Raw genomic sequence first — 14783 nt, forward strand, 5'->3', positions numbered from 1 at the left:
TCAGCTAAAAATGACTAAAGGCCTGCTTTGATAAAACATGGTATGTTCCCTTCAATTTTTTATATTTCGATTTTTAAATCTATCAGGAGGGTCTAAATGTTTATCGGGAGTCTGAACCTGTATAAAGTCATCAGTTGGGTTTGCATCCAGAAACCTCTGGAGTGCTTGATGTACTATCGTGACTTCTGCAGTGCTTTCTAGGAGTGTTCTTGACCAAATCCTGCTTCATACCTGGACCGGCATGTTTCTTAGAAACTCCTGCTACTTTCTTCTTCTTTACTGGGGTTTAAGTGTCCAATCCTTTCTCTTACATCATTTTTCCTGATGTCAGTCTGCCATCCTGCTTTACTTATCCTACTGTACTCCTCCTTTCTTCGGCACTCAGGTCGCCTCCTCCTCTCTGTAATTTTACCTTCAGTGTCCTGAAAAGAATGTGAAGAGGGGCTATCAGGATACTGATACCCTTCAGGTTCTTTCATTTCATCACGGTCTCTTAAGTTATTATCACTCCTGCTAGATTCCCAAGAAGAGGGTGATCCAGTCTGCGTTTTAACTTTATCTTTCTGTTTTTTCTTTTCTTCGGTTGCAGATATCTCTTTAACACAATATTCAATGTCATTTATAGGTTTTAAATGTGGCTTAACAGGCTGACTACCCAAGTATATCTACCTACAAAGGTGTAAACTTCCATGATTATTTTTGATAGTTCCCATTCCCGTTCTCAGTCTTGAACTGCAACTGCTTCCAGCCTGTGACATGTAGCCAGAACTGAAGCCTCTCCCTTAATATTGCTTAGAACGATAGAGAAGACTGTAGAGAAGTTTCTAATTAACTTCATTCCTAACTCCAGAGCAGGTGCAGCTCGGTGCTCATTCTGTACCTGTCTAAGTTCACCAGAAAGGACTGCCAATGAAGGTGTACCATGTGTACTAGTTTAAATCCGTGCAAAAATGCTTCCCCAGGAGTTGCTCTCCTCTGTGTGAGGCACCATTCGAAGAGGAAGACACATAGTCAGTATTCATGGATTGATTCACAAATGGCCTCCATACTCATGGCACTAGTCAATGTATTATTGAAATAGAGGTATTGCTTTCGGGTTACTAACAATCGCTAGGAAAGCTTCAGGCGAGATGGGACATCTACGAAGTGCAAAGTGTGCTGGAAGTTGGTGAGACTGTCTGTGGCAGAATTTCATGCAATAATCTCAGTGAAGGACCTCTTCTGACAAGTGGTTATGTGGTAGTCCTTATATACTAAATTATATCAGAATTTGGATTTTCTGATATAAGTTTAGGAATGTCGGACATAGATTATGTGCATCAAGGTATGCAAAACATGTTTCCTTATGAACATATAAGGTTAAAGGACATCAATTTAGAGTACATTATTTTGGCTAAATATCTGTATATGTTCTTATATAACCTTGACCTAGTAGACATTTGACCCAGGCAAATGCTGCTTTGATTGCTGCATCTATGTCAGTAATAAAATAGCTTGACATTTTCACTGTTCAAAGAAAGATGAGGTCTGGCGACATCTGCATCTAATGGCAGACATGCCAATGATTCCTCATAAATCAGGGTATATGGCGACTTCCATTGTTCAATATAAGGAAGATGCAACCTCCCTTAACAAAGATGGAGTCAGGGCCTACATGAAATGAAGTCAGACCTTAAGGGCTTTACGTCAATATAAATTATTTACATGAAATATGTACATTTTACCAACTAAAAACCTCGAAGAACAAACTCAATCCATCATGTAAAATAAATACAACACATATACCACACATATCCCAGAAACAATCACATATTTACACAAACAATATAATATCACTTTTCTCACCCAAGAGAAATAAAAAAATTGCATAATGTTCGTAGCTGAAGATATTCCTCTGTTTCCATTTAGCCAAAAGTAATAATCCACCAAAAATGGGAAAGGTATTTTCTAAAATGCCCCTCAAAAAATGCAAAAATAATACAAATCCAAGTGCCACCCCTCAAAGCAAACCAAAGTATATAGGAACCATAAAAACCTGAAAACGTGTTTAAATAGAGAAAAGCTCATAGAAACCTGAAAAAATAGGAAATCAAAGTTAAAAGTATTTTTTTGTTATAATTCAAAAGTGATTTCCGTAAAAAAACGGTAACGCCCAATATACATATGACATTTTCATAGACAAAAACGTGTAAAGTAAACACGAAAACCCAACGGAAAAACATATAGTCTGAAAAATATATATAATTTTCACTTAATTATCATAAAATATGTAACATAACACAATGTAACCTCACATAACAATACAGTCCTCTGTATAATTGTAGTCTAAAATAATAATCCACCAAAAAGGGAAAAGTATTTTCTAAAATGCCCCTCATAAAATGCAGAAATCAAAGTTAAAAATATTTTTTTAAACTGTAACGCCCAATATACATAGGACATGTTATAGACAAAAACGTGTACAGTAAACAAGAAAACCCAACGGAAAAACATATATTCTGAAAAATATATATCATTTTCACTTAATTATCATAAGATATGTAACATAACACAATATAACCTCACATAACAATACATTTCTAAAACAATGTACAAAATCCCCAAACTACACACCAGTCATTTTATACAACTAAATGACAAAAATTGCATGAAAGGCACTATGACTAACCTCACGAACTCCGCCTTACACTGCATCTAAACTCAAAACACTTACATAAACCTTAAAAAGGACTTACCTGTTCCGACAAACAGAAGCACCTTTCTGCAATCTGTATCCCAGAAAATAGACTTTAAATGACATGAATAGAAAACAAAATAAAATGTAGCAGTAAAAAAAAAGATGGTCATGTTAAGGAAACTAAAAAGAAGACTATTACCCAATTGAAATGAATAGTGAGAAATTGTAAAACTCTAAATAAATGTATTAATAAATGTTAAAAATACTAAACATGTAAAACATCTCCAAAAATGTTTATAAATGTAAAGTATACATCTAATAATTGTATATAATATATACTGAAAAAACATATTTTAAAATTATGTTGAAAATATGTATATAAAACAAATTAGAAAATGTTCAAAATAATGTTAAACAATGGAAAAGAGTGGAAAATGTCCAACATACAATGGCAATAAAATATGATATACATCTAATAATACAAATATTTTTAATTAATGTTTCATTGACTTATCTATATATAAATGTTTATTTTAAGTTGAAATATACATGTTTAAAATGTACATTAAATTAGCTTTGAAAACATACATAAAATAAAACAAATTTACGTCTTTATTCAATCAAAATATATAATTATTAGTATTATTTATTAGGAACATATGACTAACAGTTTTTTTTATTATATTTCTATAAACACCAACAATAACAAATATGCTATTTAAACTACATACAAATACAATTAAAACAAAGGATTTCACAATAAATTATACAAGTAAATAATCACACTTCCACGTATACCATTTTTAAGAAAGTGTTGGAGACTAAAGGGATGGCATTTACTATTCCCACTTGAATCGATACTAAGTTGGGGAAGGTGTTGGACACTAAAAATGTGAAATTTGCTATTCCTATTCCGATCTATACCAAGTTATGGAAAGTTTTGGACACTAAAAAGTTAACATTGATTATTGCCACTCCACTCTATACCAATTTAGAGAGGATGTTGGACACTTGAGGGTTTACATTTACTATTGCCACAACAATCTTACCCAATTGAGGGAAGGTGTTGGACACTATTGAGGGGACATTTAACTATTTCCCCTTCAATCTGTACCAATTTGGGGAAGATGGTGGACATTAAAATGGAGACATTAGATATGTCCACTGCAGTTTAAACCAATTTGGTGAAGGTGTTGGACATTGAAGGGATGACATCTACGATTCCCACTCCAATCTCAGCCAATTTGGGCAAGGTATTGGGCACTTAATAGGTGAAATGTATTCTTTACACTATAATGTAGTACATTTTATGCAAGATTCTACAGACAAAAAATGTTATATATACAAATATTACTCCATACTCACACAAAATTTTCATCTATAAAATAAACTAAAATCTACTTCAAAAGACACTAACCAAAACTACAAACCTATATATATTCATATTTAAAAATTAAACATATAAAATAATATTTTTAGCAGGATTAATAGATCAAAACTTTTTGGGACAATCTACTACCATTCCTAAATGTTGAACGATTAAAAAATTACATTTTAATACAGAATTAACAATCATGAAATTACAAAAAATACTTTTGCAATGGCAAAAACTTTCAATACAAATACATTTTGAAATATTTTAATTATGATTGCATTGGAGAGAATGGTGATGGATGGAAATTAGATCAAAGAGAATTTGATAGTGATCTGACCATTTAGGAGGAAAGGTAGAGCGCAAAGATAGTCTGTTGTGCTTGGAGATGATTGTGTCAAGTGTGAAGCCCTTGTGCATTTGCATGTTGCAATATTGGGTAAGATGGTTTGCTTCCAAGAGGGTGGAGAGGGCCTTTAGTGTTGTTCAGGTGCAAGCTTAGGTTTTCTAATATAATATCAGTGCTGTCTTTTAGTGAGGTTTGTGATATTAGGCTTGCTAGGTCTTCAAGGAATTGTGCATTTTGACTGGAGGGTGATAGATGATGTGGAGTTTGGTGGGGTTTGGGTCCATTTGTGAAGCGGTGAGCTCCTTGAAATTAAAAACTAGGGTGTTCAAGAGTGTGAAAGGGAGGTAAACATAGATCGCTTTGGTGTATAATGACTACTCCACCACTCCTACCACCTTTGTGGTTGCTGCAAATGATTGAAAAACCTGGGGAGGGAATAAGGTTGATATAAGGAGATATTTAGTTGTTTAACCAGGTTTCCGTTACAAAGCAGATGTCCGTACGATGGTATCTGCTATATCCGTGGCATGCTTTTCTGCTGACATGTAGTTTATAAGCATGCAGCGGTGCATGGGTGTAGGTCTCGGTTCAGGATAGTTTGGTTGGATGGTGGTTAGTTGGGAGGGCAGCCTTGGAATGTGTAAGGAGTTTAGGCTCCTGTTAGAGCTAAGAACAACTGGGACCTTGAGTGGGGAGGATTGAATGGGAGGTAATACAATAGGAGTTTTCCATCAATTCAGCCTTCTGCTGGGACATTTTAGTCGTGGAGTGTTTGGGTTTGAGGCAGTGCAGAGAGTTAGTAGCAGGGTCAGAGTTTATCAGTGGTGTGAGGGGTTTGTGCAGGGTGTGGATATTCTTTGCTTCTATGTGAAGTGACGCGATTTCATTCAAAGTAGTGTTGATTTTGAGTACTTGATATGCTGTTATAGGGAGCAGTTGCAAGACACCTGGGACAGTGAAGGGGTGAGGCATGTTCTGGGGTTGGGTTGGAGACATTTGTAGGGTCTAAGGTTGGAGCCATACTATAGGGGGTAGAAGATTGCTGGGCAAAAGTAGTGGGGTGAAGCTCAGACAGGGTTGAGAGCCCTGGGGGAGTGAAGATGATCCTGGAGGCAAAACCGTAGCATCCAGGCATTCAGCAGTGGAGTTGGATGGACAGGGGTTTGGGCAGAGACCTCTGGGGCAGTTGAGAGTCATGGGTTTTGGGGGTGGGAGTGTGGGTGCATGAATCTGCTCCTCGCATGAGGGAGGTGGTATGGGAGCATGAATCTGCTCATTGCGAGAGGGAAGAGAAGTTGGTTTAAAGTGAAAGGGGACATAGATGCCACCAGAGGGCAGGGTGGTGCAGAGTGCAGTGAAGTGTCAGTTAAAAATGTTTAGGTTTTGTTCTGAAGCTGGGACTAGGATGTTCGAGTTCTTTGGATGATTATGGTCAGTTCTCCCCTAAAGTCCTGAGATGAGGATATAGTGAGCTCTAAGCATAAATAACACAGTTTATAACATGTGCTTGTTTACAGGTTAAATTTGATATAATGCAGAGACATTTAATATGTAAAAACCCTTTCACAGTTAACAAGTTGAGATTCAAGCCCTGAATCAATTGCCCACCTTCCAAACACCAGAAACCCCAAACTATGACCACACGAATTAGAGAGATCTTCAGAGGACAAAGCACCTTTGCACTGGCTTGCAAAAAGTTGGACAAAATAGAAAATACCTGCAGATCACAGATTGTGATGGCCAGAAGAATTCAAGCTAGGCATTGTTAGGGAAAAATCATTACCAGGTATGCATGTTCACATCTACAAATTCATTAAAATGACACTTGTTATGCAAAGATGTAGCTACAACCCTAGTCAAGGCTCTGCTACCCTAGCTGATTCTCTTGTACTGTAACATTGAAGGAGCAGTAGAGGAAGCCTGTGGGACATCCATTAAAGGTTTACAGTACTACACCTACTTACGTCAAGGACTCCTGTCTGACTAGAGGGACCTCTAGTGATGGTCTTCATCATTACAGACTAAGAATGTATGTCTGACTTGAAGGACACCTCACTTACCTGCTCCATTCTGATGAGGAAGGAGTCAATGTAGGCCCGAGGATTGCTGAGATCCAGAGTCGCTTGGTTAATTTTCACTTTCTTTTCAGTGAAGGCCAGAAGATCTACTAGAATGTTAAATATTTTGTGATGAGGTCCTGGTAGAAAATCCATCACACGTGGATATGTGTCATACATCTAGGCAAAAGATATGAATAGTAAAATACATTTGTTATACACTTTCTTTTTCTACTTTTTAAATTTCATACTTTTATATAGTGCCATGGACTGTAATGGTGCTGTTGCAGGAAGCTGAAAGTGAATCAATGTGACAATAGAGTTATTGTACAGGAAATGTGTTTATTGGGTAGGAGCATTGAGGTAGCAAAGGGGTTGTTCACATCATTACATTTTATGGCCCAACTCACAAAGCTTTTGCTATGGGTAGTTGTAACTTACTCCTGTTGTACCTCTCATTTAATCCTAACTTTCAGTAGTAGTTCTGGATTACCTTTAGAACCCAACTCACACAGGTAAATTTGCATGTGGAGATATCAGCAAATATAGATTTATACCTCTGCATGGGTTTAAATCTCAGATTACATGTAACTCAGTAACACTGGGCAGACACTTTCTGTAGAAGTACTTTTGCCAACCTCCTAGCTTGAAGGTGTGGGTACAATTTCAAATTAAAATATGACCAGAAAGTTACTACTATTATTATTATCGTGGAATTTCAGATGTATTTCAACCAAACACATTTTTACATGGTATGGGGGGTCTCTTTCTACTTTATTGTGAGAAGTTGGCCTGGCATATGCTGGTCACTAGTTATAGTGGCCACCTTGCACCAGTCCAATTCAACTCTTATGGTAGATAGGTTTAAGACAATCTTTGAAAGAAAGCTATCCTAGAGGTAGCTGTGGAGACCAGCCTTCAGGCTAAGTCTCAGAGGAATGTAAAGCAGCTTGTTTTACTTATAATCTCTTGAATTACCAAATGAAAGGACACCACACAGGCATATATATCAAATATATATGTATTTATTACTAGACACACTCTACTAATCTCTTTATGAGATTAGAAGCCAGATACACATTCAAATGTCAACGTTTCACAATAAATTAAGCACAAATATGGCTGGAGACCTAGGGGCGTACCAGACTATATACTAAAAAAATGGTATAAGAATGTCGACTTGCAAAATGACAAGGCCTAGGGCCTGGGGAATCGCTGGGGCTTCGCTACTGCAGTGTTAGCAGGTAAGTAACAGGCCCACGGGAGATGCGTGCAGTGTGTGAACACAGCCGCGGGTTCCCTATTGATTATAATGGTGCAAGTCGCGGTTGGATTTTTAAAGTTCTAGGGTACTTCGAGGAAGTCTACAAGCAAACCACTTACAAGGTAAGAACTTCAAGGGCAAACACACACTAGGGCACTGGAGTGCATGAGTTACCTCACCCAGGGAAGCCGGGTATATAGGTGTCTTTTGGTGTCGGGTCGCGTCGCTGTTTTCTATGGAGACCAAAGAAGACTTGCTGCTTGCGTCGACTGAAGAAGTGTCCGGTGGAATCCAAAGTTGGATTCAAGTTGGAGGGAACCTGAAAATTGAAGGCACAGTGTTCAAAGTCACTTGCCAGTGACCGGTGGCCAGGAAGATGGCTGACCACGGATGTCGGGTGATAAAAGGTCATCGATGGTGTTTTGACTCTTCGCTCACAAGGTCCAGGATAGTTTGACGATGACCAGCAGCTGGATTCAGAGTGTCCCATGACGTCTGCGGCTGATGGTGATGTTGGCAACCGGATTGGAGCCAACAAGCCTTGGCAACAGCAAGTCGTGTGTAGACTGAAGAAAGTCGATGGTGCAGACCAGCAAGGTCTGAGGGACTCAACCAGTAAGGGTATGTGAGGGCAGGCCTGGAGCAACCAGAGAAGCCCTTTTAGTTGGTAAGAAAGTCTTCGGGTGACCCACAAGCCAATCGGCAAGGGATCGCAAAGGTGCCTCTTCAGGAAATGCTTCACAGAAGCTCACGGTCACTCGGGATGGGGCAGGCCTCTGATTTTCACTGCACAACCTGCTAGAGGCTTGGGCCACAAATGTTCCAATGCACAAGTCTGTAGGATATTGTGAAGGGTTTGCACTCGACAATAGTGCACGGTCCCCGGGTATTGCTGTTCCTCGTCACTCGTGGAGTCCACTTGCCACAGCTTTGCTGGGGACTCACAATGGCCATCGGGAAGTCAGAAAATCTACTTCCAGGGCAGCAGGGACTTCGAACTCCAGCAGGAGTAGGAAAGTTTGCAACTGTTAATTAAGGTTTTTGGTGCCTACCAAGCAGGGGAGTCACTCCTTGACTCCAAGGGAGATTCTTCTGTCTTCCAAAGGTAGTGGAACATCGAAGGGCCAGGATTCTTCTTTGTAGATCGTTGTCCAGGGTTATCTGATTTGCAATGGCAAAGCTTGCTATCTTATAGTAACAATAGGGGAGGGACTAGCTCTATGACCACTACTCTAGGATGGTCAAGGGAGAGGGGATGATTACACCCACTTCCCTTTGTCCAGTCTCGTGCCATAGCAGGGGCAGGTAGCCCCTGAACCATTTTGAGCTGGCATATGCACAGAGGAGCCTACTGCTCCCCCAGTGCAGGACTTCAAAGCACTCTAGTAGTGCAGCCACCCGGCACCAATACACTAAATCCTGTCTGGAAGGTGGTGACACCTCCCTGTGACAGGATGCCTTTTGTTGGGCTTCCTCCACTCCGAGTTTCAGTCAGCAGCAGGATGGCAGCCCAGTGTCTGTGATGGTGGCATCCATTTTGTGATGCTAAGGCTCTATAGGATTTCTATCGTTTTACATGTCGTCCCCTCTAGAAGGGTGGGATCATGCTCCCACATCATGGACTGATGTGGGGGTATGATTCCAAGTTGTTTGACACCTAACACAACATGTTTTGATGTAGTCATTCCAAAGTTAGCATTTTAATGCACTTAAGAGTATATGGTTTAACTGCATCCACAAACAGCCATAGAGAATAGACTCTGGTAGCTGCAGAGGGGCCCTGCTCAGGCAGAGGCACCCCCTCACATTGTAAACCATGCAACCTGCCCTCAGGATTGATACGGCCTGCCATAGGGGTGGATGATAGGTTTATATGTGTGTGTATGGTGAGATATAGAAACCTATATCTCTGTGAGGAGTGCTAACAATACCTCTCACAGGCTGCAGTAGCAGGCCTGTGGTGTCAGATTGAGTCTGATTCCCAGGGGTGGCATAATACATGCTGCAGCCCCTGGTAGGCCTGTGAAGTGCCTATGCCCTAGGTACCTAAGGTACCATATACTAGGGGCCCATAAGGTACAACAGTATCCAATCACTAGTGCATCTAATATGCACACCAAGTCGTTTAGAGAGAACAGAGAGACTGGGGCCCTGATTAGCAGGGACCCAGCTAGACTATAGCCAGAAACCAGTGTATACATCAGAAAAAAGTGGGGGCAACATAAGTGCAGATCCTACTCTCCTACACAACTCCCCTCAAACACAGGGACATTAAACTACCCTTGACTAGTTGAGTCTTCATGTTCTAAGTGGAAATACCTTGAGAGTCCATCTGCATTGGCATGTTGGGTCCCAGGTCTATGTTCCACTGTATAGTCCATCCCCTGTAGGGAAATGGACCACCTGAGAACATTTGGATTTTCACCTTTCATCTGTTTGAGCCATAGGAGGGGCTTGTGGTCAGTCTGACCTATGAAGTGAGTGCCAAACAAGTATGGCCTCAGCTTCTTCAGGGCCCACACCACAGCAAAGGCCTCCCTCTCTATAGCTGACCAACGTTTTTCTCTAGGGGTCAGCCTTCTGCTTATGAAAGCTACTGGCTGGTCTTGACCTTCATCATTAAGTTGAGACAGTACAGCTCCCACACCGAGCTCTGAAGCATCTGTTTGAACAATGAACTTATTTTTGTAATCTGAACTCTGCAAGATGGGGCCGTGCACATTGCCTGCTTGAGGTCATCAAATGCCTTTTGACAGCTAGCTGTCCACGGAACCTTTTTTGGCATTTTCTTAGAGGTCAGATCATTTAAGGGGGTCACTATAGATCCATATCCCTTAACAAACCTCCTATAGTACCCAGTCGGGCCTAAAAAGGCTCTAACCTGTGTCTGTGTTGTTGGAGCTACCCATTTCATGATGGTTTGGATTTTGCTCTGCAATGGTTGAACCTGACCTCCACCTACAAGGTGGCCCAGGTACACAACCTGACTCTGCCCTATCAGGCACTTGATAGTGAGGACTGCTTTTTGCAGGGCCTCCAAAACATTCCTGAGGTGGACAAGGTGATCCTGCCAGGTGGAATTAAAGACAGCAATATCATCAAGATAAGCTGAGCAATAGGTTTCCATACCAGTCAGAACTTTATTCACCAACCTCTGAAAAGTGGCAGGTGCATTATTCAAGCCAAAGGGCATTACCACAAAGTGATAGTGCCCACCAGGGGTTGAAAATGCTGTTTTGGCCTTGGCATCATCAGCTAACTTGATTTGCCAGTAGCCAGCTGTTAGGTCAAATGTACTAAGATACTTGGCTGAGGCCAAAGTATCTATAAGTTCATCTGCGTTGGGAATTGGATAGGCATCAGTCCTGGTGACTGCATTGAGGCCTCTGTAGTCAACACAAAACCTCATTTCTTTCTTACCACCCTGGGTATGAGGTTTTGGCACAAGGACTACTGGTCTAGCCCAAAGGCTATCTGAAGGCTCAAAACACCTAATTCCAACATTTTCTGGACTTCAGTCCTGATACAATCCCTGACATGGTCAGGTTGCCGGTAGATTTTACTCTTTACAGGCAGACTGTCTCTAGTGTCCACCTCATGGGTGCACCAGGAAGTCTGACTTGGGGTCAGGCTAAACATATGTCTGTACTGTTGCAGAACGTGTCTGCATTCAGTTTATTGATGCTCGGTGAGGCTGCTTGCCAAAGCAACACCATCAACTGACCCATCATCAGGGTTCAGTGAGAGCAGGTCAGGGAGAGGGTCACTCTCCGCCTCTGGGTCCTCATCAGTTGCCATGGGCAAGCCCATGTCAGCCCTGTCCACATATGGCTTAAGTCTGTTGCCATGGAGCACCCTAAGGGGGCTCTTGGGAGTTCCCAAATCCACCAAGTAGGTGACTTCTCCCTTTTTCCCAACAATTGCATGGGGGCAACTCCATTTGTCCTGGAGAGCTACTGGGGCCACAGGCTCCAACACCCACACTTTCTGGCCTGGCTGATAAACAGTCAGGACAGCCTTTTGGTCATGCCAAACTTTTTGTAATTCTTGGCTATCCTCAATGTTTTTAGTTGCCTTCTTCATGTACTCTGCCATCCGGGAGCAGAGACCAAGTACATAGTCCATCACATCCTGTTTGGGAGGTTTGAGAGGGAACTCCCATCCCTCCTTCACCAGACATAAGGGTCCTCTGACAGGGTGCCCAAACAGAAGTTCAAAAGGGCTGTAGCCAACCCCCTTCTGTGGAACCTCCCTGTATGCAAACAGAAGGCAGGGAAGTAAGAGATCCCATTTTTGCCTAAGCTTTTCTGGGAGGCCTTTAATCATTCCCTTTAGGGTTTTGTTGAATCTCTCAACCAACCCATTGCATTGTGGGTGATAGGGAGTAGTGAATTTGTAATTGACACCACACTCCTTCCATATTGCTTTTAAATATCCTGACATAAAGATTGTATCTCTGTCAGATATGACCTCCTTAGGGAAACCCACTCTGGAGAAAACTCCAATGAGGGCTCTTGCTACCACAGGGGCTGTGGTAGTCCTGAGGAGTATAGCTTCTGGATACCTGGTGGCATGATCCACTACCACCAGTATAAATCTGTGCCCAGATGCAGTTGGAGGGTCAAGGGAACCAAAAATGTCAATCCCTACGATTTCAAAGGGAACCTCCACCACAGGTAGTGGTATCAGGGGGGCCTTTGTTGTGCCACCTGACTTGCCACTGGCTTGGCAAGTGACACAGGAGCGACAAAACTCCTTGGTGTCCTCAGACATGTGTGGCCAATGAAAATGAGTGACACGCCTGTCCCAGGTCTTGTTTTGGCCCAAGTGTCCTGCCAATGGGATGTCATGTGCTAGGGTGAAGAGGAACCCCATAAACTTCTGAGGTATTACCAACCTCATGGTGTCTACAGGGGTAGGATCTCTAGCCTCAGAATATAGAAGTCCCTCATCCCAATAAAATTTATGGGACCCACTAGCACTCCCAGCAGCCTCAGCAGCAGCTTGCTGTCTGAGGGGTTCAAGAGAGGGGCAGCACTGTTGCTCCTTACTCAGATCTTCCCTGGAAGGTCCCCCTGCCCCAAGAACTCAACCTGATCAGGCTCAAGTCCCTCTGGGGCAGTTCATTCTTCAGGATCTGCTTCTCCTCCCTCAGGATGGGAATCTGAGATCTGAGACAGAGGTGAAGGCACAGCCTTAACCCTACTGCTGTTCCTCTTGGGTAGCATCTGCTCTATAGTTTCAGGATCCAGAGCTGGTTCAGCCTTATGCATTTTGGCTTGTGACCTGGTCACAGCAAATACCTCTGCAGGTATGCCCAACATCTCAGCATGAGTCCATAATTCTACTTCAGACCAGGCTGAAGTCTCCAGATCATTGCCCAATAAACATTCGACAGGGAGGTCTGCACTGACTACTACCTTTTTGAGCCCAGTTACCCCTCCCCAGGAGAAGCTCACAACTGCCAGACTATGGTTGGTCCTGACATTGCTTGCATTGGTCACCTGGTACATTTCACCCAGGATGATCTGTGCAGGGTCCGCTAGATCCTCTGCCACCATGGTGACACTAGCACCTGTGTCCCTGAATGCCAAAGCCTGTTTGCCATTAATGATAGGGTGCTGTGTTGTACTTGCCCAGATTACTGGGGCTCACTAGGAAGGACATCTCAAGGTCTCCCTCACAAACTAGCAATGCCTGTGTTGGTACTCTGACTAAGCCAGAGTCCACATCAGAACCCAGGGTCAACCCTACTACACCCTTATTCTCGTTACCACCTCCACCAATGACTGCACTAGGGGGAACAGCTGCCTTAGGGGCCGGAGTGGTGGTGGTTTGGTCTTTGGACTTGGTACAATCAGAAGTCCAGTGCCCTTTCTGTGTACAGAATTTGCACCAAGGCTTCTTTTGGCCTTTTCCCTTTGTAGACTGTGAATCCCCACCAGATGCAGATTTTTGGTGCCCTTGTGAAGACTTCTGGTCTTTTGCCTTATCCTCACCTTTATTTGAGCCTTTAGGATCCTGCTTTTTCGTGTCACCCCGTTGGTTCTGGGTTTTCTGCCTCACCCTGGTTCTGACCCATTTGTCTGCCTTCTTTCCCAATTCTTGGGGAGAGATCAGATCAGAGTCCACCAGGTATTGATGCAACAACTGTTTTTGGCAATTATTAAGGATCTGTTCTCTCATTATAAGATTATACAATCCCTTAAAATCAGTAACTCTACTACCACCCAGCCAACCTTCTAGAGCCTTGGTTGCACAATCAACAAAGTCAGTCCAATCCTGAGTCTGTGCTTTCCGGGTATCTCTGAACTTCAACCTGTACTGTTCAGTGGTTAAGCCAAACCGATCTATTAATGCGCTCTTCAGTGCTTCATAGTCATTAGCATCCTCTTCTCTAACAGTGAGGAGCTTGTCTCTACCTTTATCAGAAAAGGAGAGCCACAAGATTGCTGCCCACTGTTTCTGGGGGACCTGTTGAACTTTACAGGCCCTCTCCATAGAAGTTATCCATTTGAGGATATCATCCCCACTCTGGTAGGGAGGAACAACCTTGCACAGGTTCCTATGGTCTGGAGTATATTCTCTACCTCTATGGACACTGTTGCTGCCACCAGGGGTGTCTAACCCCTCTTTTCTAAAAGCTCTCTGGAGCTCAAAGGCTTCTCTATCTAAGGCCAGCTGCTTGGTTCTGAGGGCAAGCCTAGCTACCTCATACTGGAGCATCTTCTACCTTCTTTCAGAGGAGGTCTCCCTATGGAAGTAGGAGTTCCTCTGATGGACAGAATCCTTGTCAGAGTGATATGAGTGGTTAGATTCCCTTGAAGGGGACCTAGGCCTCTCTTCCACTCTGCCAACGATCTTAGGGAGAATTCCTCTGTCCTGTTCAGATCCTTGTGGATCTGGCCCTTCAATCACAGACTCCAGGTCATCTTGATTTTCATCATCAGACCCAGAGACTATGGCTGACCCACCCCCTGATCCAGATCCACCAGCTTCTAGAGCCAGTCTAAGATCATCTGCTACAAGTAGATTTATCAGGTGTTGTGTGGCGGTACTCTGTC

The 14783-nt window shown here is 42.5% G+C and overlaps 1 protein-coding gene across 1 annotated transcript in view; it reads right to left on the reverse strand.

Moving 5' to 3' along the window:
- LOC146798096 (cytochrome P450 2G1-like) overlaps window positions 1-14783 on the reverse strand; it is a 1456444-nt gene that overhangs the window by 853988 nt on the left and 587673 nt on the right. Inside the window, exon 6 of the mRNA XM_085625316.1 lies at window positions 6459-6635. Coding sequence (XP_085481442.1) covers window positions 6459-6635 — 177 coding nt within the window. The remainder of the gene's footprint in view (window positions 1-6458; window positions 6636-14783) is intronic.

Source organism: Triturus cristatus, chromosome 9, assembly GCF_964204655.1.
Source record: "Triturus cristatus chromosome 9, aTriCri1.1, whole genome shotgun sequence".
Taxonomy (NCBI): domain Eukaryota; kingdom Metazoa; phylum Chordata; class Amphibia; order Caudata; family Salamandridae; genus Triturus; species Triturus cristatus.